This window comes from Myxine glutinosa, chromosome 14 (genome assembly GCF_964187855.1).
Source record: "Myxine glutinosa chromosome 14, kmMyxGlut1.1, whole genome shotgun sequence".
In the NCBI taxonomy this organism is placed as follows: Eukaryota; Metazoa; Chordata; class Myxini; order Myxiniformes; family Myxinidae; genus Myxine; species Myxine glutinosa.
In genome coordinates this window covers 79,495,569-79,522,830 of record NC_136274.1, presented here as the reverse complement: position 1 = coordinate 79,522,830, position 27,262 = coordinate 79,495,569, and the positions used below count along the sequence as shown (strand labels likewise).

General features: G+C 48.6%; 1 protein-coding gene across 6 annotated transcripts in view; it reads left to right on the top strand.

The window, feature by feature from the left end:
- LOC137439946 (autism susceptibility gene 2 protein homolog) overlaps nt 1–27,262 on the top strand; it is a 537,082-nt gene that overhangs the window by 137,818 nt on the left and 372,002 nt on the right. For 4 of the 6 annotated variants that reach the window (XM_068136222.2, XM_068136221.2, XM_068136218.2 and 1 more), the window contains exon 2: nt 7,830–7,886. The exons of the other annotated variants lie outside the window; for them this stretch is intronic. In XM_068136222.2, the coding sequence (XP_067992323.2) occupies nt 7,830–7,886 (57 nt within the window). The remainder of the gene's footprint in view (nt 1–7,829; nt 7,887–27,262) is intronic. 6 annotated transcript variants of the gene reach the window in all.

Genomic DNA, 27,262 nt, shown 5'->3' with positions numbered 1-27,262 from the left:
TATATTAGAGAATATAAATTCATGATGTATAATTTTTAAATTTTTTTATTAGAGAATATAATAAATATAATTTTTTTTTTTGGTTGTTTTTTTAAAGGGAATAATTTGAGTCTTCTCCTTTGGCATTGATCAATGTCTGCGAGAGCTGAAAATTTTGCAGCTACATTATGAACGCATTATACTCGCATATGCCGATGAAACAATGAATTGGAATGTGAGCTTCGCTCCATGGTCTAGCCATCATTTTCTCATACGGCATTGGTTAAACGTATGTGGTTTAGCATCTGCAGCCGCACGTAACCAAATAACCGAAGAATAAGCCGAAACTTTAAATCAAAGCATGCGCAAAGGATCTGGTTGTGTATGAGTGCACCGGTTTCCCATCAAAGAAACGCACTTTGTATACTATACGACTTATTAAGCTTGTCTGATGTTTGTATGAAAATATGCAAAAAATGTCTACCGAATGACACTGATTTGGATGACGGAGGTGGAGGAGGTTGGATGACGGAGGTGAAGGAGGTGGAGGAGGGGGAGGGTGGCCAACTTCCCGTTGTACTTGTGTTTGTTACCACCGTCTTGGGACCTCACTTGTTTGTGCACATGTCTCGTGGAGCTATTATTGGATCATTTTTCCATGATTGTGTTCCGCTGTTAAATGAACCGAGGTATTTGCTATATTACATCTTCCCGAGCCACCTTTAACTGCGACCAAGTCGGTAATGAATATGTGCGCAAGCAAAAAGGCAGAAATCAGTTTCCAATTTCCATCCGACGCTTTCATTTTCCTTTCCCTACCTCGTTTAGCAGCGTGAGTGGCCTTCTGCATATTTTGTATGATAAGTTGTGTACAATTTGATGACGTCCTCCACTTTATTTCATCCCACTTTAACCTTCCTTTCCTCCATCATTTTATACATCCATCTATTTTCTTTCTTTTTTTCTCACTCCTGTTCTCCTCCTTCATTTGATTTTCATTTCATTCTGAGTCACCACAAGGACCAACCTCTCTTGATTGGCCATCATCCAATAATACCAGGTTCCTGTCTGCTTTCTGCCGTGGCGTCTGCAAATCATGGCTGCACTTGCATCTGCAACGATGCCAACATGTGCGCTGCACGTCCGTAACAATCTCTGCAGTGATGCCAACGTGTGCTGCACGTCCGTAACAATCGCTGCAGATATGCCAACACGTGCGCTGCACGTCCGTAACAATCCCTGCAGCGATGCCAACATGTGTGCTGCACCTGCGTAACAATCGCTGTAGCGATGCCAACATGTGCGCTGCACGCCCGTAACAATCTCTGCAGCGATGCCAACATGTGTGCTGCACCTGCGTAACAATCACTGCAGCGATGCCAACATGTGTGCTGCACCTGCATAACAATCTCTGCAGCGATGCCAACATGTGCCCTGCACGTCCGTAACAATCGCTGCAGGTATGCCAACATGTGCGCTGCACGTCCATAACAATCGCTGCAGGTATGCCAACATGTGCACTGCACGTCCGTAACAATTGCTGCAGATATGCCAACATGTATGCTGCACGTCCATAACAATCGCTGCAGTGATGCCAACATGTGTGCTGCATGTCCATAACAATCACTGCAGATATGCCAACATGTGCGCTGCACGTCCGTAACAATCGCTGCAGTGATGCCAACATGTGCGCTGCACATCCGTAACAATTGCTGCAGGTATGCCAACATGTGCGCTGCACGTCCGTAACAATCGCTGCAGGTATGCCATCATGTGCGCTGCAGGTCCATAACAATCGCTGCAGATATGCCAACATGTGCGCTGCACATCCGTAACAATCGCTGCAGATATGCCAACATGTGCGCTGCACGTCCGTAACAATTGCTGCAGTGATGCCAACATGTGTGCTGCATGTCCATTACAATCACTGCAGATATGCCAACATGTGCGCTGCATGTCCGTAACAATCGCTGCAGTGATGCCAACATGTGCGCTGCACGTCCGTAACAATTGCTGCAGGTATGCCAACATGTGCGCTGCATGCCCATAACAATCACTGCAGATATGCCATCATGTGCGCTGCACGTCCATAACAATTGCTGCAGGTATGCCATCATGTGTGCTGCATGCCCATAACAATCACTGCAGATATGCCAACATGTGCGCTGCACGTCCGTAACAATCGCTGCAGCGAAAGCATGCACACGCCCGATGATGGGTCGCATACCGCGACGATGCTGCAAAGTTGCTGCTGTAGCGATTTTGATCATGCCATTTACATGTTCATCCACACTAACTGTACACATATTGTACTCTCTTTAATGGATGCTCAGAAATGAAACACCATTCCTGGAAGACACACTCCAAGTATGAATTTTATTCACTATTTTTAAGGCGACTTGTTTGTGTTTTGTTGCAAATAGTTTTGATATTGTGGGTACCTCTCCCGAAGATATTCTTTTTCTGTTTGTTTGTTCATGCACAGGTGTTGAGGCTCGTGGAAGAGTGAACGATAGGGGCCCAATGGATTGACAGGCAGACAGGGGAGGGGGGCGCAAAGGGAAATGGTGGGGAGGACAACAAACGGACGTACCACGGCACATGGAGAGGAGTAAGAAGAGGGTTTGAGCGGATATAGTATTTAACAGCGAACCGTGTTTGAGCTGTCGGACTGATGGGTCATTTTGGTGGTCTCATATATAAGAGAAGGTGTGGATGTTAAAATGATCCGTAAATTACCCCCATATTAACACCTCTCTTGGGCTGCTGAGGTTATTGTCAAGTTGTTGGCACATGACGATCCTCCGATCCTCCATACCATAGGGAGTTTTTTTTGTTTTAAACTACCATTACTAGTTGTGCAATAATTAAAGTACTGCTAATTATGTGAGGACGGTTGTTCAACTCTAACCTGAACCTTTAGTATTTACACTCTTATCGAACCTTGTATATACCGTCTTGCAAAAAATGGTATTTGCATTATTACCTCCGCCACCAAAGGTCGATGGAGGTTATGTTTCCACCCCTGTCTGTCTGTCTTGTCTGTCTGTTTGTCCGTTTGTGAACAAAATATCTCAAAAAGTTGCGGACGGATTCGGACGAAATTTGGCAGAGAGGTCGCGTATGTGACAAGGACAAAATGATTCGATTTTGGTGAAGATCTGGATCCAGTTTGTATAATTTTTTAAGTCATTCTTCACCATTGGGAGAAAGGGCCAAAAACGATACGTAGCAGGATATCTCAAAAAGTTGTTGACGGATTTGGACGAAACCTGTTGGACAGGTTGTGTGTGTGACGAGGAAGAATCGATTCAATTTTGGTGAAGATCTGGATCCAGTTAGTAGAATTTTAAAGTGATTCTTCACCATTGAGTGATATTGCCAACCAGGTGGAGGTGTGCTCTCCACTGAGTGCCATTCTAGTTTTCAAGGATAAATCCGCAGTAGTCCCATCAGAGAGTGTACCTTTTCAGGATGTGCTCACACACTCCCCTGTAAGCTGGCTAGTCTGGGCTTGAATCCTGACCCACCTATAAACTGTCATCCTGGTGTTTCAGAGGCACGGTGATTCATCAATGTGTGTGTCGCCCCTCGGCCAATGATGCTACCCCGCAGCCTTATGCTGCATGCAGACGGACGAATGTTGCCAGTGCAGGACATCATCCTCGGCAGCCTCATTCAGCCAAAACATCTTGTCCCAAGTTAACGGTCAACACAGGTGTCTTTGATTGGTAATCCTCACCATATTGTGCAGTTATAACTCCAGGCTTAACTTCTCTTGTTGAGCAGAAATGTCCTAATCATTTTGCCATTCGGCGCTCTTTGTCGCCTCACTCGCCGCCATCTTGATTTTCAGCATCGAAGCAGGAAACACCCGAGAAAGAGTGTTGGTTACCAGCGCAACACCACCACATGTCTTCATAAGATAATCCACATGCAGTATACATTAGTCAGGCTTTTACAAGCGAAAAGTGCAGTTCGATAGGTGAGGTAAATTGATTGAGGACAGGAGATTTTGAATGGTGACAAAAAGATGAAGGGTTCATAAACGAATTATATATGACTAGCCGAAACCCGTGGAACATCCACGGAAGGGAGGATGTGGTGTATGGATAGAGTGTACCATTATGGATGGCATAGGGGATTTGCTTGTCCGAGTAAGAGTTAGGAAGAAAGATGAGAATGAAGAGTGCGTATATGAACAACGATCGCCGACACCGGCACAAATGCATGCTCTGGATTATCCACTCAGTGGCCGGCTTGCTTTCGCCTTCGCCTGTCCAATCAGCGGACGGCTTGCTTCGCCTTCACCCAGCAGACGCCAATACGATGGCGTCGTAAGATGGCGTCGTATCAGCAGTTAATCGGATGCTTTTGGGCCCCAATGTCGGCTAATTCAGATTTTTCGAGTATGGCTGTACGTGATAAACAAAGAGTGCGGTTCGTAGATCGTAAATCCATTAGTGCCGTGGGCATCGGGTCACTGGGTGCGGCGTAAAAGGGATAACAAAGTCGAGTCCTTACGCTATTATTATATAGATATAGATGTACATACCGTGATCGTATTCGCACAGCAGATGTTTTGATGTCTCGTCTTAGTTTTCAGAGCGAACAAATATATATATATGGACCGTCTCCAAATCGAGGATCGGTTCTAAAATGGATGATTACACGTCATGCCTTCTCCCGCCATCGAGTGAGTGCCTTGGTACTGCAGGTGCTTTGCTTCGATTCGGTGCTTATCCTATATCCATGCCTTGTTATCTTTTTATTTATTTTCATTGTTTTTGTGATACTCGTTTTGTATGTACAGTCACGTGAAAAAGTAAGTACACCCCATGTAAAGTTTTGCCTTTTTCAACATATTTCAACATACAGATATTTGATCTTCATTTCAACAATATTGAAAGATAAAGGTGATATAATATAACAAATATCATGAAACATTTACATTTTGTAGTCCATTGGATAATTTAAATAAACATAAATGCAAATTTCGCATGTGGAAAAAGTAAGTACACCCCGACATTTATCACTACTTCAAATACCTAAAATTAGAATCAGATGCACCAGCTCAGGTGCAAATGCTTAGAACATCGTTAGAGAGGATCTTGGAGGAACCTGTCTTATTTAAACCTCAGACATTTAGTTTGGTTTGCTCTTTGTTGTTGAAGTGTGCGGCGTCACCATGCCTAGATCAAAAGAGCTCTCTGAGGCCTTCAGAAAGAAGGTTATAGATGCGTACGAGTCTGGGAAGGTATTTAAAAAGATCTCCAAACAATTTGAAATCAATCATTCGACTGTCCGGAACATCATCTACAAGTGGAGAAGATTCCAAACAACTGCCAACTTGTTCAGGCCAGGCCGCCCCAGCAAGTTCAGCCCGAGAGCAGACCGCAAGATGCTGAAAGAAGTCTCTAAGAACCCCAGAATGTCATCACGGGACCTACAGGTAGCTCTCGCCACTGTTGATGTCAAAGTGCACGAGTCTGCCATTAGAAAGAGGCTGCACAAATTGGATCTACATGGGAGGTGTGCCAGGAGGAAACCATTGCTGTCCAGAAAGAACATCAGGGCAAGACTAAAGTTTGCCAATGAACACCTCGGCAAAGACAAGCACTTCTGGAACAATGTGCTCTGGACAGATGAGTCAAAGGTAGAGCTATTTGGCCACAGTACCAGAAGACATGTTTGGCGAAAACCAAAGACAGCATTTGACCACAAGAACCTGATACCAACTGTAAAGCATGGTGGTGGAAATATTATGGTTTGGGGCAGCTTTGCTGCATCAGGGCCTGGGCAGCTCATCATCATAGAATCCACTATGAATTCTTCATCGTACCAGAGGGTGCTTGAGGATAATGTGAGGCCATCTGTCGGAAAGTTGAAGCGTAACCGAAGGTGGACCTTGCAACATGACAATGACCCTAAACATACCAGTAAATCCACCAAGGAATGGCTGAAAAGAAAGAAATGGAGGGTCTGGAATGGCCAAGTCAAAGCCCGGATCTAAATCCCATCGAGATGTTGTGGGGGGATTTGAAACGAGCTGTGCATGCAAGAAACCCCTCAAACATCACACAGCTGAAAGAATTCTGCATGGAGGAGTGGGCAAAAATTTCTCCCAGTCGATGTCAGAGACTGGTAGATGGTTATAAGAAACGCCTACTTGAGGTTGTTTCTGCCAAAGGGGGCAATACTACCTATTAGAGCCAAGGGTGTACTTACTTTTTCCACATGCGAAATTTGCATTTATGTTTGTTTAAATTATACAATGGACTACAAAATGTAAATGTTTCATGATATTTGTTGTATTATATCACCTTTATATCTCAATATTGTTGAAATGAAGATCAAATAGCTGTATGTTGAAATATGCTGAAAAAGTCAAAACTTTACTTGGGGTGTACTTACTTTTTCACGTGACTGTAAGACGTATGATACACCTGTGGTTCACTTGTATATTTCCTGCCACCAATCGTCACAAAATGTATACCGCACTTTTATTCCTCACAGTGGTGTTTGACTATAAACGGTAATCCTGGTGTTTCACAGACAGGGAGACTCATCAATGTGAGTGCGGATTTCTCTGAAGGACGTTCAACTGGGCGTCCCACCTGCCGGCATTACCTGTTGGACATTAAATATCCCGTGACGTCCTTCGTGAAGGAAGAGTAGGGCGAGCTGTTTCCGGCACCACAAACAAATTCCAAATTCCTGCACTAATCTACCGAGTCGAACGGCCGGCCCTGGCCAGTCGGGTTGTGAAAGACTTGGGCCAAAAATGTTCCCTGGCCAACCCCATGAGGTTGGAATAATATTTGCCGTTGAAAACTCCATGTTTGACCTCTCCATGGCATTAGTTGCGGCCACAATAGTCTCACGACAAATGCACTGGTCGCTTTCCCAGTGGTGGTTGGGGCAGGAATTTGGAGTTTGGCTCGGGTGCCAGCACACCATGGTCTACATTTTGGGAAAGACACCGTAGGATCTTGGTTGCCCATGAGCAGCGAGGCCTAATGTCTCACACGTGGATCCGGACACTGTCGGATCTTTGTTGCCCATCAGCAGCGAGGCCTAATGTCTCACGTGGATCCGGACACCGTAGGATCTTTGTTGCCCATCAGCAGCAAGGCCTAATGTCTCACGTGGATCCGGACACCGTAGGATCTTTGTTGCCCATCAGCAGCGAGGCCTAATGTCTCACACGTGGATCCGCACACTCATTGATGCAACGCCTTGCCAGCGAATTCCAGGGTGCCATTTTGTAGTTTGAAATCGAACCCAGACTAGACAGCTGAAAGGCCATTTTGCATATTACCTTTGAGCTATCCTGTCAGCTCGTCGTTTGGATTTTGAATTTGAAATTTTAATTGCTTGCCAATCTTTGCAAATGTGGGAATTTTAAAAGAAGCCACAATAATCACAAACAATGCTCGAATCGCTTCAATTTACCTGAATCTCCTCGACGATCCAATTATACCTGGCTTGCCTAAAAGCCAAGTCTTCCAATCATTGGCTTCAGGGGTAATTGTCGTGGAGCTGACATCTGGGCTTCTGGTACATTCTTAAGCTTTCTGTTCTGTGATGTATCACGTTCCATGCTCATCTAGAAAAAAAAAGTTTATGTTTGCTTATTTATTTAAAAGGTGAAGGTCCCGTTACATCTAGCTGTTATGTGACATTGACTTGCATGATTTGTTGGAAAATATGACATGATTTGTTTTGGAGGGGGGAGGGGGGGGGGATAGAGCAGTGCTGCAAGAAAGGAGTGGGTAGATGCCCTAGTGCATCAGGCAAAAGCGAACGGCCTGGTGACATCTCCTAATGAGCTCTTCTTGTGGTTCCAGGCGCTAACGAGTCGGACGAAGGTGCGGCACGAGCAGTTTGGTGTGATCAAAGCAGAGGTTTGTAGCTGGCGAGGCTGAAACGGTCTGGATGCTTAAGCCATTACGTGTGGTACGAGTTACCGAGCGAGTGGCACGATGATGGAGTGGAGGGGTAGGCTGTCACTCGGTCCGAGTTTGATGTTTGTTGCCCATCGTGGAGTGACCAACGATCGATGGGGTACTGTGGCATCTTTTGTTAATGTTTTTTTGCGTGTTTGTGCTAACGTCCTCTTCAGCACTTCCTAATTGGGCGCTGTGCTGCATCTCGGCCGTGTCCTTGGGGAATGTGCTCAGACATTGTGTCAAGGAGAGCCTTTAGGGGGGAGTGCACTGGAGGAGACGTTTGCTCTCCATGTGGGTTTGCTGTCAGCGTGGTACAACTGATAGCAGGCAACGATGCGTTAAAGCTGCCTAGGGAAAGGGAATCGAAAGAATCTCCGAAACCATGGTGAAAGGAGCTTCCATTCACGGCAGGAGACAACAAAAGTCTGGAGCTCTAGTTATTTCTGTTGGGGACTTTGGAGAGGGTTTGGGGGGGGGGGGAGGGCAGAGGGAGAGGGGTGTTGGTGGAGAATTTGTGGAAGTGAGCATAGGGCATATGAGGGGCGTTTTATAAAAGTTTATCTCCCACAGATTCTGGAGAATGTGATTTTTATGGTTGAATACTGTTATTTCTGAATCGCACATAACTGTTTTTTATACTATTTGTTTCTCTACTTAAGAATAAAATATAACTCGTTATGTGGCAAGACAAATGTTACCACTGCTTTATTTGCTTAAAGATGGTATAGTTACATAGAAACACTCAGATTAAAGAGGTGTGTAGACGAGCCCTCCCCTTGTCTCGCCCCATTTTTCCTCCAAGCCGGTTAGTATAACAAAGGGTCTGATAACTACACACACACGCACACACACACCCAATACACACACACACACACACACACATATATATACACACACATACACACATATATATATACACACACACACACACACATACACACACACACACACACACACGCACACACGCACACACACACACGCACATACACATACACGTACACACATACACATACACACACACACACGATAATATGAGAATGACATGCCGAAATAATTACAAAAAAAAAACCCGCTTCCGGTCCGGTCTGGAGAGGACGCTGGCGTTACTTGTTCGCCGCTTCTCCGACTGGGTCATTGTACATAGTCTGCTTTTCTGGTGGTCGTGGCGGCTTTTTGGCCGTTGGGGCTGCCCTCTGCTCGGTCCCGGCTCTGCTCCTGGCTCCGCCTGCCCGGCTCTTCCACTGTTTCCTCAGGCCCGCTCCCGTTGTTTGTGGCCGTTGTTTGCGGCTGTGACTGTTTGCCGCTGTGGTCTTGGTTTGCTTGATTAGCGGCTGCGGTCGTTTGCCGCTGCGGCAAGGCCGACTCGTCCTCCTCAACCTTGGCCTCTTACTCGTCCCTTCGCTCCTGCCTGGCATGGCTCTAAGGTACTCCGCCGAAAGGCTTCTTCTGCTCAATACTCACTCCACCCCATCATGCATCTCTGCAATCAAATCCTACGGACTCCTCCGACGACCCAGATACATTCATAGAGGCTCCGGTCGTAAGTTTGTTTATTTACATACAGGTCACTTCATTCCCGTACTCTGGTCGGCTCAGCGCACTGCCACTCATTGTCCCACCGCACCTGGTCACAGCAACGCACACGATCGCATCTCCTGTCTGCAAACCCTGGCTAAATCACCTGAGTTCATCCCCACCGTACAAAGCAACATCAAGCTCACCCTCCCTGTTCAATACCCGGTCCCTCAACAACAAAAGCCTCATCCTGAACGACTACATTCTGGACAATAAACTGGACTTTCTCTGTCTCACTGAAACTTGGCAACAACCTCTGGACAACTTCGCACTCAACCTCACTACACCCAATGGATATTGTTACATCAATAAACCACGCTCGGAGGGCCGAGGTGGTGGAATTGCCGTAATTCACCGACAGGACATCAAGACCAGCCTCATCTCCATCTCATCTGCTCCATCATTTGAACACCTGGCTTTTAAACTCTCTGGTCACACACAGTCAGTCATGGCAGTCGTCTACCACCCTCCCAAACCACACCCATCATTCCTGTCTGACTTCTCCTACTTTCTGACCCAGCTCTGTTCCCTCTCCCCCTCAATCCTCCTCCTCGGTGATTTCAATATCCACATGGACTCCACTGACTCCACAATAACCACTGACTTCACTGATTTACTCACCTGCTTTAACTTCACTCAACATGTCAACTTTCCTACCCATAACCGTGGGCACATTCTGGACCTTGTCTGCTCTACTGGATTAATTTTGCACCATCTCTCTGGCTCCGACCTCACCCTCTCTGACCACTTAGCCATCACTATGACCATCAACATCCCCACCCCAGCACCAAGGCATTATCGCACTATCAACTTCCGTAACCTAAACGCTCTTTCACCTACCTCATTCTCATCCACCCTCTCTGAAAAAATGTCCACTTCTCCCTTCATTGACCTCCACACCCCTTCTGACCTCACTGACTACTACAACCACACTCTCTCCTCCTGCCTTGACCAGCTTGCGCCTATAAAAACCAAAACAGTTTCTTTCACCCATTCTGCTCCCTGGTTTACCCCTGAACTCCACCTGATCAAAACTCGTGCTGGCCAACTTGAAAGACTCCGCAATAAAACAGGTCTCACAATTCACTCCCAAGCCTACAAGGACCACCGACAGCACTACAAAGATGCCCTCTCCCACGCCCGCTCCGCCTACTACTCTCAAATTATCCACTCTGGCTCTGGAAACCCAAAAGCACTCTTCTCTACAACAAACAAACTCCTCAGCCCCCTGGACACCACCACCCAGTCATTCACAGTAGACAACTGCATCTCCTTCCTTTCATTCTTCCAAAGCAAAATTGACAACATCTACAGCAGCTTAACCACCACCGCACCTGCTCCCCCTCAAACCACCTGCCCCCCCTTATCCTGCCAACCCCTGTCTCAGTTCTCCCCAGTCTCCCCTACTGACCTCTCTGAACTCCTCATAGGAATGAAAACTGCCACCTGCCCTCTTGACCCCATCCCCTCCAGCTTTGTCAAGGCCTCCCTTCCTGCTCTCTCTCCACTTATCACTGCAACAATAAACTCCTCCCTGTCTACAGGCATCGTCCCACCATCCCTCAAAATTGCTGCTGTTACCCCCATTCTGAAAAAACCTGGACTCAACCCTGACACCCTAAACAACTTCAGACCCATCTCCAACCTACCCTTTCTGTCAAAAGTTTTGGAACGTGCTGTAGCCACTCAACTTAAACATCACCTCTCTGCCAATAACCTGTATGAAACATTCCAATCTGGATTCCGCTCCAACCACAGTACTGAAACTGCTCTCCTCAAAATCACCAACGACCTTCTCCTCTCCTCTGACGCTGGCAACCTCAACATTCTCATCCTCCTCGACCTCAGCGCCGCCTTTGACACCATCGATCACACCATCCTCCTCACCCGACTTGAAACCACCTTTAACATTACCGGCACTGCCCTCTCTTGGATCAAATCATACCTCTCCGACAGACGCCAGTTCATCTCCATCAATAACTGCAAATCCCCCACTGCTCCCCTCCCCCAAGGTGTCCCCCAAGGTTCAGTTCTTGGCCCCCTCCTCTTCATCCTGTACCTGTCCCCCCTTGGTCACTTAATCCGCCGTCATGGTCTCCAATTCCACTGCTTCGACGATGACATCCAGCTTTTCATCTCCACCAAGTCCATCTCCACCGCCACCCACTCTATCCTGACAAACTGCATCACTGAAATAAAATCCTGGCTTCAAATCAACTTCCTCAAACTTAACTATGATAAATCTGAAATAATCATCATTGGCCCAAAAACGCTCACCAAATCCACCCATAACTTTGCCCTCAACATCGACGGTTTCCCAGTATCCACTTCCCCTCACATCCGGAATCTTGGCATCATCTTTGACCAAACCCTCTCCTTCGACAAATACACTAAACAGATCACAAAGACAGCCTTCTTTCACCTGAAAAACATCGTCCATCTCCGTCCATCCCTCTCCTCCACGGCTGCAGAAACCCTCATCCACGCCTTCATCACCTTCCGTCTGGACTACTGCAACAGCCTCCTCTATGGTTCACCCTCAATAATCACCAATAAACTCCAATACATTCAGAACTCTGCTGCCCGTCTACTCACCCATTCCCGGACCCGTGACCACATCACCCCCGTCCTTTACAAGCTTCACTGGCTCCCCATCCCCCAGAGAATCCAGTACAAAATCCTCCTCTTGACCTACAAAGCCCTTCATCACCTGGCCCCATCCTACCTGACTGACCTCTTCTCCAGACACACTCCCACCCGCAACCTCCGCTCTACTGGTACCAACCCCCTGACCCCCCCCATGCGGACCAAATTCAGATCCTGGGGGGACAGGGCCTTCTCCATCGCTGCTCCCACCCTCTGGAACTCACTACCTCACACCATCAGAGACTCCTCCTCACTCACCACATTCAAAACATCACTCAAGACTCACCTGTTCAACATTGCATTCAACATTTAACCCACAGCATTTAACCCTTGACTATCTCTTCTCCTTCTCCTTCCTTTTGCTTTGATTATTTACCTTGAAGGAGCTGCGCTCCAACGCGAGTCGAAAGAATTGACGCGACCAAAGACGGAATTCGTCCGAGTTGCTTTATTGAAACAAAACAGCTCAGGTTTTCTGACAAGCCCGTTTATCGGGCAGCAATAGATATACACATTTATGTCGGGAAGTTTGCCCGGCAAAAGCTATACCGGGCATGCCCGGGTGTCAAGGGCGAGCCTTGGAAAGGCGAGTCTGGACCTGCCCGGGCGTGTTTGGCTGCGGCCTGGCAGGTCGAGGCTGGGCGTGCCCGGGCGCTCTGGGCGAGCCCTGGAAAGGCGATAGCGGGCATGCCCGGACGCTCTGGGCGAGCCCTGGAAAGGCGATAGCGGGCATGCCCGGACGCTCTGGGCGAGCCCTGAAAAGGCGATAGCGGGCATGCCCGGACGCTCTGGGCGAGCCCTGGAAAGGCGAGAGCGGGCATGCCCGGGAAAGACGAGACCGGGCGTGCCCGGGAGGTTCGGGCGTGCCCGGGAACAGTGAGTCCGGGCATGCCCGGGAGAGGCGCGTCTGGCCGTGTTCTGGCCGGTGCAAGGCGATTGTGTGCATCCAGCGGTAACCGCTACACACGCCCCTCCAGAATCGACCTGCACCGGCAGGGTCAATTTAAGGGGGGTCCGGATGACCCGGCCGAAGCGACCCCTGGAGGGTCGTGGGGAGGGGTCCGACGTGGTGGTGGGTGGTCGAGCGGGGGGAACTGTGGACGGGGGGCGGCCTCGCCGCGGAGGAAGGGCCAACCGTGGTGGTCGGTCGACGTCCATGTGCGCCGGTTTGAGGCGGTCCACAGAAATCCGGTCTGGCCGGCCGCCGAAGTCGACGATGAAAGACTTGTCGCCCCGTCGCAGGACCCGGAAGGGCCCGTCGTACGGCGGCCGGAGTGGCCCCCGGTGCGCGTCATGACGCACAAAGACGTACTCCGCTGTGCGAAGCGCCGGGGGGACGTAGGACTGGGGGCCACCGTGGCGGGACGTCGGCACGGGGGCAAATCGTCGGGCGGCCTCCTGGAGGTCCGAGCGCTGGCGAGCGGCGGACCAGGGACTGGTAGCGTCGGGCACGAATTCGCCCGGGACGCGGAGCGGCTGGCCGTAGACGAGCTCGGCGGCGGACGCCTGGAGGTCTTCCTTGGGGGCCGTGCGAAGGCCCAAAAGGACCCACGGCAGCCGGTCGGCCCAACCGTCGTCCTGAAGGCCGGCCATGAGTGCGGCCTTCATGGAGCGGTGAAACCGCTCGCACAACCCGTTGGCTTGGGGGTGGTAGGCCGTGGTGCGGTGCAGCGTGACCCCCAATGAACGGGCGACCGCGCCCCAAAGCTCAGACGTGAACTGTGGGCCGTGGTCGGACGAGATGTCCGCTGGTGCGCCGAAGCGCGTGACCCAGGTGGCGATGAACGCCTGCGCCACGTCGGCGGTGGTGGTGGAGGCGAGGGGCACAGCCTCCGGCCACCTGGTGGTCCTGTCCACCATGGTGAGCAGGTGGGTGAACCCCCGCGAGGGGGACAGGGGACCCACCAGGTCCACGTGGACGTGGTCGAAACGCCGTTCAGGCACGGCGAAAGGTGCCAGCGGGGCCTGGGTGTGGCGGTGGACCTTGAACCGCTGGCAGGCCGTGCAGGCGTTGGCCCAGTCGCGGATGTTTCGTCGAATGCCGTGCCAGACGAAACGCGCCGACACCAGCTTCTGAGAAGCTTTCCGGCCCGGGTGAGAAAGGCCGTGGATGGAGGCGAAGATGCGGCGCTGCCAGGAAACGGGCACGATGGGGCGAGGCTGGCCCTGGGAGACGTCGCAGAGCAGGACGGTGCCCGCGAAGGGAATGTCGGCCAGGCGGAGGCCCGTGTCCGCCGCACGGAGTGCTTGCACCGAGGCGTCGGTGGTCTGGTCGGCCGCCATGAGCGCGACGTCCACGCCGTGGTGGACCGCGTTCGCGCTGGCCCGAGAAAGACAGTCGGCCACGGCGTTGTTTTTGCCGGCGACGTGCCGGATGTCCGTGGTGAACTCCGGCACGGCGGAGAGGTGGCGCTGCTGGCGGGCCGACCACGGCTCTGTGACCTTAGCCATTGCGTAGACCAACGGCTTGTGGTCGACGAAAGCCGTGAACGGGCGGCCCTCCAGGAGGTGTCGGAAATGGCGAACGGCCAGGAATAGCCCAAGCAGCTCGCGGTCGAACGTGCTGTAGTTTAACTCGTTCGGCCGGAGTTGCCGGCTGAAAAAAGCGAGTGGCTGCCAAACCCCGTCCACCCATTGCTCATGGACGGCGCCCACCGCGTAGTTGGAGGCGTCCGTAGTGAGGGCGATGGGCGCGTTGAGCACCGGGTGAGCCAGCAGCGTTGCGTCGGCGAGGGCCCGTTTGGCGCTGGCGAAGGCCGCGTCCATGGCCACGGACCAAACAATGTCATGCTTGGCCGGCTTGCCCCGGAGGGCCTCGTAAAGGGGCCGCATGAGCTGAGCAGCGCGGGGCACGAATCGGTGATAAAAATTCACCATGCCGAGGAACTCTTGGAGGGCCTTGATGGAACGGGGACGCGGGAACGTGGTGATGGCCTCGACCTTGGTCGGCAGCGGCACGGCCCCGGTCTTGGTGATGTGGTGGCCCAAAAAGTCAACGGTCGTCGCGCCGAAGTGGCATTTGACCGGGTTGACAATTAAGCCGTGCTCGCTGAGGCGACCGAACAGTGTTCGGAGGTGGAGGAGGTGCTCGGCGCGGGACGTGCTGGCGATGAGGATATCGTCCAGATAGACGAAAAGAAACGGCAGGTCGCGCAGCACGCCGTCCATCAAGCGCTGGAACGCCTGGGCCGTGTTCTTGAGGCCAAACGGCATCCGCAAAAATTCGAACAGGCCGAACGGCGTGATGACGGCCGTCTTCGGGACGTCGGCCGCCCGGACAGGTACCTGGTGGTAGCCCCGTATCAGGTCAATTTTCGAAAAGATGACCCGTCCCGCCAAACGGGCGGAAAAGTCCTGAATATGCGGGATCGGGTACCTGTCAGGGGTGGTAGCGTCGTTGAGACGGCGGTAGTCGCCACAGGGGCGCCATCCACCCCCCGGCTTTGGCACGATGTGCAGTGGCGAGGCCCACGCGCTATCGGAGCACCGCACGATGCCGAGGTGCTCCAACGCGTCGAACTCGGCCTTCGCCACGGCGAGCTTGGCCGGTCGAGGCGGCGGGCCCTGGCGTAGACCGGCGGGCCCGTAGTGGGTATGTGGTGCTCGATCCCGTGCCGCACCACGACGGCCGAAAACGTCGGCCGCGTGAGGGCCGGGATTTCCGCGAGCAGGCGAGCGAACTCGTTCGCTGCCGGGAGGGCGCACGCCAGTTCGGTCGGCGCGGAGCTGCTCATCGTGCACGCCAGGGAGCTGAAGGTCTCGGCGTTGACAAGGCGACGACGTTTGACGTCGACCAGCAGCCCGTGCGCGCAGAGGAAGTCGGCGCCCAGCAAAGCCATGGGGACGCAGGCGGTCACAAAAGTCCATTGAAAACGCTGGCTGCCGAAGCAGAGGGTGATGACGCGTGGGCCGAAAGTGCGTATGGCCGAGCCATTAGCAGCGACCAAAGAGGGGCCGCAAACGGCGTCCCGCCTGTCCTGCTCGGAGGCGGGTATGACGCTCAGTTGGGCGCCGGTGTCACACAGGAAACGCCGCCCAGACGCTTTGTCCCGAATAAACAGCAAGTTGCCCGAGTGGCCGGCGCTCATGGCTGGGAATGAACGCCGGCCCGGCCGTTTCCCGACCTGCCGAAAGTGCACGGGGGCCAGCACGTCCGAGCCTTGTGTCCAAACCTGGCGTGGTAATAACACCACGCACGGTCAGGTGGAGGCCCCGGCCGTCGTGTCGGAAGCGGGCGGTGCGGCGTGGCGGCCGCCAGTTGCACCGGCAGTTCGGCCTCCAACCGTGCAGGGCGCTCGGGCGTCGTGGGCGTCGCCTCGGACGGCGGCGGGCTCCAGGTAACCGCGCCGATGTGCTGGCCCGCCGAGGAGATCTTATCGGCTTCCCTGGCGAGGGCGTGGGAATCCGTGATCAACGTGCCAGCCAGGGCGAGGCGTACCGGGTGAGGCAGCTGGCGAAGGAACAGCTCGCGGAACAGAAAATCCGGAGAGTGCTCACCGAGCAACGAGAGCATATAGTCCATGCGCTCTGACGGGCGCGTGTCGCCGAGCTCGGGCAGAGCGAGCAGGCGCCGTGCGCGTGCTGCCGGTGAGAGGGCGAAAGCGTCGAGGAGGAGTGTCTTAAGCGCGTCGTATTTGTCAGCAGCCGGCGGGTGCTTGAGGAGGCTCAAGGCGCGGGCCGCGGTGGCGGAACCGAGCGCCGCCACAACATGGTGGAAGCGGGTGTCGTCCGCGGTGATGCCTCGCAGGGCGAACTGAGAGTCCGCCTGAGCGAACCAAACAGCCGCGTGAGCCTCCCAGAAGGTAGGCAGTTTAAGCGTCACTGCCGTATCCATGTCGGTAGGTCACCAGTGAAGGAGCTGCGCTCCAACGCGAGTCGAAGGAATTGACGCGACCAAAGACGGAATTCGTCCGAGTTGCTTTATTGAAACAAAACAGCTCAGGTATTCTGACAAGCCCGTTTATCGGGCAGCAATATATATACACATTTATGTCGGGAAGTTTGCCCGGCAAAAGCTATACCGGGCATGCCCGGGTGTCAAGGGCGAGCCTTGGAAAGGCGAGTCTGGACCTGCCCGGGCGTGTTTGGCTGCGGCCTGGCAAGTCGAGGCTGGGCGTGCCCGGGCGCTCTGGGCGAGCCCTGGAAAGGCGATAGCGGGCATGCCCGGACGCTCTGGGCGAGCCCTGGAAAGGCGATAGCGGGCATGCCCGGGAAAGACGAGACCGGGCGTGCCCGGGAGGTTCGGGCGTGCCCGGGAACAGTGAGTCCGGGCATGCCCGGGAGAGGCGCGTCTGGCCGTGTTCTGGCCGGTGCAAGGCGATTGTGTGCATCCAGCGGTAACCGCTACAACCTATTGATTTTTGTTTTTTTGCACTTGTTTTTTTGTCCTCTGTCAAAGCGCCTTTGGGCTTCTTGAAAAGCGCTATATAAAATAAATGTATTATTATTATTAAATATGATGCCATAGGCAACATGTACCTTTTTAACAGTATGCGCTACAGAGTAATTTAGCACTTAAATAACAAATTCCCGAGATTATCTTTCTATGCATTCAGTTTTGAGAATTCTTGACATTACGGAGCTTTACAGCGATAAAACGGTGAAACCTCTGGTCACTGCAACACTTATTTTGATGTTCATCCAACTGCGCAGAACCTTGAGCAGGACTTTTGTTTAAGTAAATTTGACATGCAATAAGGTGGGGTGGGGGGACTCCTCACATCCATTATACCATAGAATATTTTTTATTATTTGGAGGGGGGGGGGGGGGGGGGGGAGAGGGGGTAAACTTGACATCAATTATACCATAGAACATTTTCTAATTTCAGGGGGGAGGAGGAGGAGGAGGAGTGGGCAGAGTGGTTGCAGGTAGGGGTGTGATGGTGTCTGAGGTACTCTGCTCACCTGTTTGTTTCTGTCTGCAATGACTAACTTCGATATCTGCTTGACACTTTGGTCTTTCCTCAGTTTTATATCGTTATCATTGACCGTGTCTGAAGTGTTCTTCCAGCCGGACGCTTCCCTTTCCACCCACAGTTGCATTAAGGCAACATTCGATCAAAAAATGGTTGGCTTGTCACACAAGGGCTCTGACAGAGGCTGCTATTGTTAGTTTTGTTCTTAACATGTCAAATGAGACGAGGCCAAGCGTTGCACGTTTTGTATTACCGCACGCTGTCAGTCTGATCCGCTCCAGGCTTTATGACACCATGTAAGGGCAGGTTTGTTGAACACATTATTCTATTCTCACTCTTGTTTCTTGTTTCCTTTGGCTGCTTCATGTTTTAATTGGACTTCGGTGCGGTGAATAATAGCTTCAGTAGGAGATGCACGCGCAAAAGTGATGCCAAAATCAATGATGTTTGCTTCATGTGTGTAAGAGTTTATTCTCCCCCACCCCTGCCCACTCCCCATCCTCACAGTTTAAAAAAAAAAGTGCTTTTTGTTTCCTACGAACTTGAGGCTCATGGAACACCAGGGTCATGGGAAAAGCAGGGCAACTGGCAAGGGGGAATGAAAGGAACGAAAGGGAGGAAACGCGGAAACAGATTCGAACGAGACAGACGAACACGTGCCCGACAAGGAAACCTGAATCCAGCACAAAACTCAAACTCGTGTGCATGTGAGACGTGCAGATACGTTACATCAAAGTCACCAAATTACATCAAATTTACATAAAAACCCATCAATGCACCGACATAGCTCCCTTCTGCTCTTTGTCACTGATCCTCCCCAGCAACTCGAGGACACACATGTTCTTCCAGTCACCCCTCCCGATTAAACTTCCAAAATGCAGGGTGAATGCACACCGAAACTCTTATTCCTTAATGCACACCGAAATGCACACCGAAACTCTTATTCCTTATTTCTCCCTTCTACGGAATTAGCTTCCGCAGGCTGTTCTGCCTCACTCTTCCCTCCAAGACTTTCAGCAAGCAGTGCACCGCCATCTCGTCATCACCATTTGTGTCACATGATCTTTCTTGCCCCCTTTAACCTTCCTTAACCCAATCATCTTACTTGCTTGTTTAATTTCCTCTCCTCCACCCTCTCCTCTTTTCCTGTTCTTTCACTCCCGTGGTGTTTGACCCAGTATCACTTCTTCACTGCTCCTCCATGAGCCATGTGCTTGTAAAGCAAAAAAAACAATTAATACCAACAATTAACAAAATCTGTTTCACAAGACACTTCCAGTACACGTATCATCAACTTTAGAAGACGGCTTCTCCAAGCGGAGATGATGGAGTCAGGCCGCAATGGAACCCACAGCCGCATTTTTTTTTTTTTTACAATTACTTGGCATTTTCTACCGAATGTTGCAATTATTTGATTCTCCTCCCATTAACTTATTTGATCTCCTGTTGCAAATGTGCCTCCCATTGTTCTGTATGAATCATGTGTGTGCTTTAAATGATAATGTGGCGAGTTTTTTTTAAACAGTGTTTGATTAAATGTCTGAACGAGGTCGTCAATGAGCAACTTTAAAATACGTCATCTGTCTTTTTCCACATCTTTGGGTCCTGTTTACATTCTCTGTGTTGTTTGCATTTTTCTTTATCTCATTTTAATCTTTGAGGATTTTCAGTCTTCTCGCGTTCCCAGTACATTTTTGGCAGCCTTGTAAGGGTTTGTGTGGATTATTAGTTTACGCTTTATACAAATGTAACCAATTGTGCATCATTCCTGCAAGTTTCATTATCAGCAAAGTGATGACGAGTTAGATGCTTAAGCAATGAGGTTAAAAAACAAAACAAGAAGACGTCATGCAGAGCACGATACATGCAAAATCCGCCCCCCCCCTCCCCAAGAATTTTTTTTCCATTGATACAGCAAATTGTCCATTTCATCAAGATTAAAATTGACAATCTTGATCAAAGCTCGGGTAAACAGGAAGAAAAGTGACGATTTTTCAGATGAAAAATTATGATTTTGGAAGGTTGACCTTGAGTTGACCTTTGACCTCAAAAATAGTTGGTTTCCCTATTTAGTGACTCAATGTGCAAATGCTGTTCAATTTTCAAGTCAATCGGATGAAAATTGACGGTTTTTCAGATGAAAAGTGATGATTTTGGAAGTTTGACCTTGAGTTGACCTTTGACCTATTGACCTCAAAAATAGTATGTTTCCCAATTTAGTGACTCGATATGCAAATGGTGTTCGATTTTCAAGTCATTCGGTTGAGAATTGACGGCTTTTTAGATGAAAATTGATGATTTTTAAAATTTGACCTTGAGTTGACCTTTGACCTTTTGACCTCAAAAAGAGTATGTTTCCCAATTTAGTGACTCGATATGCAAATGCTGTTCAATTTCCAAGTCAATCGGTTGAGAATTGACGGCTTTTTAGATGAAAATTGATGATTTTAAAAATTTGACCTCGAGTTGACGTTTGACTTTTTGACCTCAAAAATAGTTAATTTCCCAATTTAGTGACTCGATATGCAAATGGTGTTCGATTTTCAAGTCATTCGGTTGAGAATTGACGGCTTTTTAGATGAAAATTGATGATTTTTAAAATTTGACCTTGAGTTGACCTTTGACCTTTTGACCTCAAAAAGAGTATGTTTCCCAATTTAGTGACTCGATATGCAAATGCTGTTCAATTTCCAAGTCAATCGGTTGAGAATTGACGGCTTTTTAGATGAAAATTGATGATTTTAAAAATTTGACCTCGAGTTGACGTTTGACTTTTTGACCTCAAAAATAGTTGGTTTCCCTATTTAGTGACTCAATGTGCAAATGCTGTTCAATTTTCAAGTCAATCGGATGAAAATTGACGGTTTTTCAGATGAAAAGTGATGGTTTTGGAAGTTTGACCTTGAGTTGACCTTTGACCTATTGACCTCAAAAATAGTATGTTTCCCAATTTAGTGACTCGATATGCAAATGGTGTTCGATTTTCAAGTCATTCGGTTGAGAATTGACGGCTTTTTAGATGAAAATTGATGATTTTTAAAATTTGACCTTGAGTTGACCTTTGACCTTTTGACCTCAAAAAGAGTATGTTTCCCAATTTAGTGACTTGATATACAAATGCTGTTCAATTTTCAAGTCGATCGGATTTAAAATAGCGATTTTAGAAATTTGACCTCCAGATGACCTTTGACCTCAAAATCAATAGGCTTCTCAATTGGGACGACTTCTACAACTCGGTGAAGTTTCGTGACGATCGGTTCAGAATTGTGACCTGTAGGCCGGTGACAAACAAACAAACAGACAGACAAACAGACAAACAGACAGAAGCACAAACGGAACCGACCAATATACTTGAAAAATCTTCGATTTTACAAGTAATAAAGCAGATGTAAAACCATTGGTCAGATTGTGTAAATACATAACTACCAAATACTGTTTCTCGAGGGTTTGACATCTTCGAAGAGACTCGAACAGATTAGTGAAAAATGTACGTGGGAGGTAAACTGGTATAAATATAAACGGGTATAAAAAATATAAAAATATAAACGTATTTTTCCGGGTTCAAACAAGTTATGATTCAGCCAACATCCTCCTCATGTTTTTATGTCTCCTTTAACTTCCCAAGAACTTGAAAACACGCGCGTAAGCCCGTGGGATAAATAGCACCATATAAAAAGGAAGCGTTTTATTCTTGCGCGGGCTGAAAGTGCTCACAAAATGGGAGGTTATATGTGTTGTGTCTCAACAGCAAAGAAAAAAAACTTTCTTGGGAGGGAGCGAGGCAGCGGTCTGTTGCCTATACACTGCCTGAGTTCAAATTGATTTTGTTCGATTGAAAGAATTACACTTTTGCAATCGGTTTGGATTAATTTGAAGCAACTTTTACTTTATTATATGACTCGCAAAAGTACCCTGCGTTGCCGGGTAACAACGAGTCGCTTCCTGACGGGAATATGATATACGCAATTTGGGTCCATCACCTGGAGGGAATTTTAAAAACAGATCGCAAGTGCACTGGAGCAGTGGCGTATCGAGGAAAAATAGGAAAAATAACGCTCGGGGCGAGATGTCAAATTGCCGCCCCTCGTAACTTCCCATAAGTCTGAATGGCGTGTGTGTGTGTGTGTGTGTGTGTGTGTGTGTGTGTGTGTGTGTGTGTGTGTGTGTGTGTGTGTGTGTGTGTGTGTGTGCCCGTGTGTCCCCATGTGTGTGTGTCCCCATGTGTGTGTGTCCCCATGTGTGTGTGTCCCCATGTGTGTGTGTGTCCCCATGTGTGTGTGTGTCCCCATGTGTGTGTGTGTCCCCATGTGTGTGTGTGTCCCCATGTGTGTGTGTGTCCCCGTGTGTGTGTGTGTCCCCGTGTGTGTGTGTGTGTCCCCGTGTGTGTGTGTGTCCCCGTGTGTGTGTGTGTCCCCGTGTGTGTGTGTGTCCCCGTGTGTGTGTGTCCCCGTGTGTGACTGTGTGTGTGTCCCCGTGTGTGTGTGTGTGTCCCCATGCGTGTGTGTGTGTCCCCATGCGTGTGTGTGTGTCCCCATGCGTGTGTGTGTGTCCCCATGCGTGTGTGTGTGTCCCCATGCGTGTGTGTGTGTCCCCATGCGTGTGTGTGTGTCCCCATGCGTGTGTGTGTGTCCCCATGCGTGTGTGTGTGTCCCCATGCGTGTGTGTGTCCCCGTCCCCATGCGTGTGTGTGTGTGTCCGTCCCCATGTGTGTGTGTGTTCCCATGTGTGTGTGTGTGTGTGTGTGTGTGTGTGTGTGTGTCCCAATGTGTGTGTCCCCATGTGTGTGTGTGTGTCCCAATGTGTGTGTGTGTGTGTGTGTGTGTGTCCCCATGCGTGTGTGTGTGTGTGTGTGTGTGTGTGTGTGTGTGTGTGTGTGTGTGTGTGTGTGTGTGTGTGTGTCCGTGTCAAGGGCTGTAACCTTTGAGTTTTGTCATCAAATTTTCACCAAACTTTATTATGAGAATGTAGAGAAGGTAAATTAATAATTTTGTCAAAAGGTCAGTGTTATATAAAATCATCAATTTTCATGCGATTGACCTGAAATTTTAATAATTTGCATGCATATTGGGTTTGTTCACCAATTAATTTGTTTACAAAATTCGACAAAATTAATCAATTAATTTGTTCACCAATCAAAAGCTAGAAGCAGATTGTTTTTTTTAGATCTATGGCTCAAAGGTCGAGGCTGCATAAAATCATCAATTTTCATTTTGTATTAAAAAAAAAAACTTATCCTTATTTTGAGCATGCGGAAGAAGAAGAAGACGTCTGAATGCAAACGGACGCGGACGGGCTTTGCATATTCAGATGCTTTCTGGTTTACCAGTTGCAACTGGTCCTACCCCCCCCCTCCCCCCACTGCACCTTCTTTCCCCACTCCACCCCTTTATTTCATTTCCGCACACAGTTAAAAACCACAATGTGAACCACAAAATCGTAATTTTATTGAGGAATTTTTGAACCCTCCTACCTACTTTACAACATCCGCTGGGACCTCAAAACGTTCCACAGGTTTGGCGGGGCTCTAAAACTGAGGGAGTAGTTTGGGGACCGACAGACGGACAGACGCTCCTGTTTTATAATATAGATATTAGTGCTCAGCCAGTATCGGTAATCGGTAGAGGCCGATATCAGCATTTTTTCGATAATCGGCATCGGCTGATCTGCTGATTACAGATCACGAGTGCACAGCACTATACTGTATGGTATATACAACCCAAATACCTTTAGTAGCTTTCAATCTCGTTTAGGGGGAATTTCAATAAAGAAATAAAAAACTGATTATGTATTATGTAACTATCGATGTTTCAAGGAGATGTGCATAAACGTTATTCTTTATAAACACCTGGCAATCACCATGTGACAGGCAGAAAAAATTGGCTCGGTAATTTGGAAAACATGTTCAATATGGCAAACGGCTCTGAAATTGCGTGTTATCGAATTTATTTTACTTTGAAGCTCACAAAGAGAAACAACATAACCTTTCTAATGCACACCCGATTCATATAAATTAACCAATTACTTCACAAACAGCTTCTTTTATAAAGGAAAACACTATCGCGCGTGTAAGGTGCTGAGGTTAAAAGTTGAAACCTACTGTGGCTCCTTCCCGGCAGAGTACGTCTTGACGTCATACGTTCCAGAAGTATATGAGTGCGTCAAAGCGCACACACATATACGCACACAGGCATGTGCACACACATATATGCACACAGGCATGTGCACACACATATATGCACACAGGCATGTGCAGACACATATACGCACACACATATACGCACACACATATACGCACACAGGCATGTGCACACACATATATGCACACAGGCATGTGCACACACATATACGCACACAGGCATGTGCACACACATATACGCACACAGGCATGTGCACACACATATACGCACACACATATACGCACACAGGCATGTGCACACACATATATGCACACAGGCATGTGCACACACATATACGCACACAGGCATGTGCACACACATATATGCACACAGGCATGTGCAGACACATATACGCACACACATATACGCACACAGGCATGTGCACACACATATACGCACACAGGCATGTGCACACACATATACGCACACACATATACGCACACAGGCATGTGCACACACATATACGCACACACATATACGCACACAGGCATGTGCACACACATATACGCACACAGGCATGTGCACACACATATACGCACACAGGCATGTGCACACACATATACGCACACAGGCATGTGCACACACATATACGCACACACATATACGCACACAGGCATGTGCACACACATATACGCACACAGGCATGTGACTACAAATGAACTGCAGTTGGAAGCTGTGCAGAGCTAAGTGACGATCCTGAAAAGAGCCCTCAGAAGAAAACTTTGAGAACAGGAAAACTTCACAGTTTGTGACTGACTCCCTCCTTTATGTGACTGTGTGAATGAAATGTGACTCCCCTCCCTTACCACCTTAGCTATCATTAATTTGTTGACTAGTGTTATGCTCCCATAGCCGAAGGTGTTCTGGGCTTGTGTTTTCAGGTTGTCTGTCCACCGTGCGTGCATAGCCGATTTTCACTCCTGCGATAAGTTGTATGATATTGAAGGAATTCCAACCAAAGTTGGCAAAAGTATGAACTGCAAGATGAACCGATTAATATATTGGCTTGCAAAGGTCCGTGGTCATGTGACCTTTAATTGACAATCTTTATTACCACAATAACTTGTGAACCACAGATGAGATTTCAACCAAACCTCGCACAAGTATGGACTGTGACAAAGATGAACTGATTCAATTTTTGGTTCAGCAGGTCAAAGGTCATGTGCTCTTTGAAAATCATTTTGCAGATCATAACTCGAGTTAGAAGCATCTGATGCTTTATTTTTATGGCGTAGCCCATCGGGCAGAGCCATCTAGAACAGTGTATGTATGTATGTATGTATGTATGTATGTATGTATGTATGTATGTCCCCTTAAACGTATACCAATCAGAGCTGAGAATCTGGTCACATGACAGGGTGATGTGATTACGTCTGATGTCATTAGGGCGGTCCGGTGGCTGGCTCTCCACACACCGCCATTTTGATTTATATGCCGTTCAGGCCGAAAAATATCATCGATCCTGTCATATATCACAATCGCCATGCTCTACCTTTATGGTTTTCATTCAGTGTGAAACACATGCTTCACCTTCGGACAGCTTCAGACAAATTATGCCCAGGTTTGTTAAAACAGTAGTGTATCGTTTCAGTCTTATCGTTTTTGTAATAACTAGGGCATGCCCGTACTATATCTATATCTAAAATTATATCCCCCCCTCTATTTACATGAAATGGTTTGGTTCATGAAATGTTTTGGTCCATTCGCAACGCCAAAGCGAACGGCGAACGCTTTACATGAAATGGTTTGGTCCATGAAATGTTTTGGTCCATTCGCAACGCCAAAGCGAACGGCGAACGGCTTGCGAGTACAGTGACAACCCCCCCGGGGTTTTAATTAGTTTTAAAACATCGTTTAACGCCAACATAGCGCCAACATAGTTTGCCGACGGGAAATAAATGAATACGCTCTCAAATGTGCCATCCGAGGCAGAGTGTGTTCGCCACGTTCGGCACACGCGATAGCTCGCTGCTCTCTGATTGGTTGAATCGTTTTTTGGACATAGCTCGGTAAGTAATTGTCCGATTAATATGAAACCTTGAAAAGGCACATCCTCGGGTCCCCAGCAATATACCTGGCAAGTTTAAAGTATATCGGACCCGTGGTTGTCGAGAAACAGCGGTCACAGACAAACAAACAAACGTACAAACAAACAAACACACAGAGATTAGTGGAATTATAGATAGATAATAATAATACAGTAAATATAACCATAATACTTTAATCCCAATGTCGTGAATGGAAGGTTAATGGATTGAAGCGGTGTATGGTTCATGATCAATGATGAGCGTTGTTCGGCACTAATAATAATCGAGGAAGTAAGGAATTCGCCTCAGTTTTTTATTATAGTAATATCATTTTCGAAATAATGATAACGTAACGTTAATATTATAGTAAATCTAATCATAACACTAATCCCTTCGTCGTGACTGCAAACTTACTGGAAGTTATATCATGTTCTGCATATTAAAGTAGCGGCAGTTTTGTGTCCGTTATGTCATTACGTCTATGATGTCATTACGACGGCTGCGCTGCTCCACTGACCGACATTTTAATTTACAAGTAGGCCTACACCCGCTCACTACGGGAGCTGCAGAAAGGGTCATTCCTCTTTGGGGTATATAGATTACAGTCGATCTATGGTCGGTTCTCAAGAACATTGGGGGTGTATTCATTTACCAAGTTTCTAGTGGAGAGATCGCCAAGTGGTTTAAGCATTGGAGCAAGCACTCCATTCAAAACCCTTAAGAAACGGCTGGCTTAGCAAGCGCTAGCTAGCTGCTTGGTAAAGGAGCACACCTCCAAACCTTGTGGGGTATATAGATTACAGTAGATATTCCCTCAGTTCTGCAAGTAAAACTTACCTCACGGATGTCGAGATTCCTCCAAATTTCTTTGTTTAATGTTATAAGCAGCATTAACGACTCTTTAAAAAGCTAACGATGTGTTTTTGTGGTTTATAATATTTTACAAGCCCAGCTGCGCCGCTGTTAGACTTTCGGTCTTGTTTCTACATATC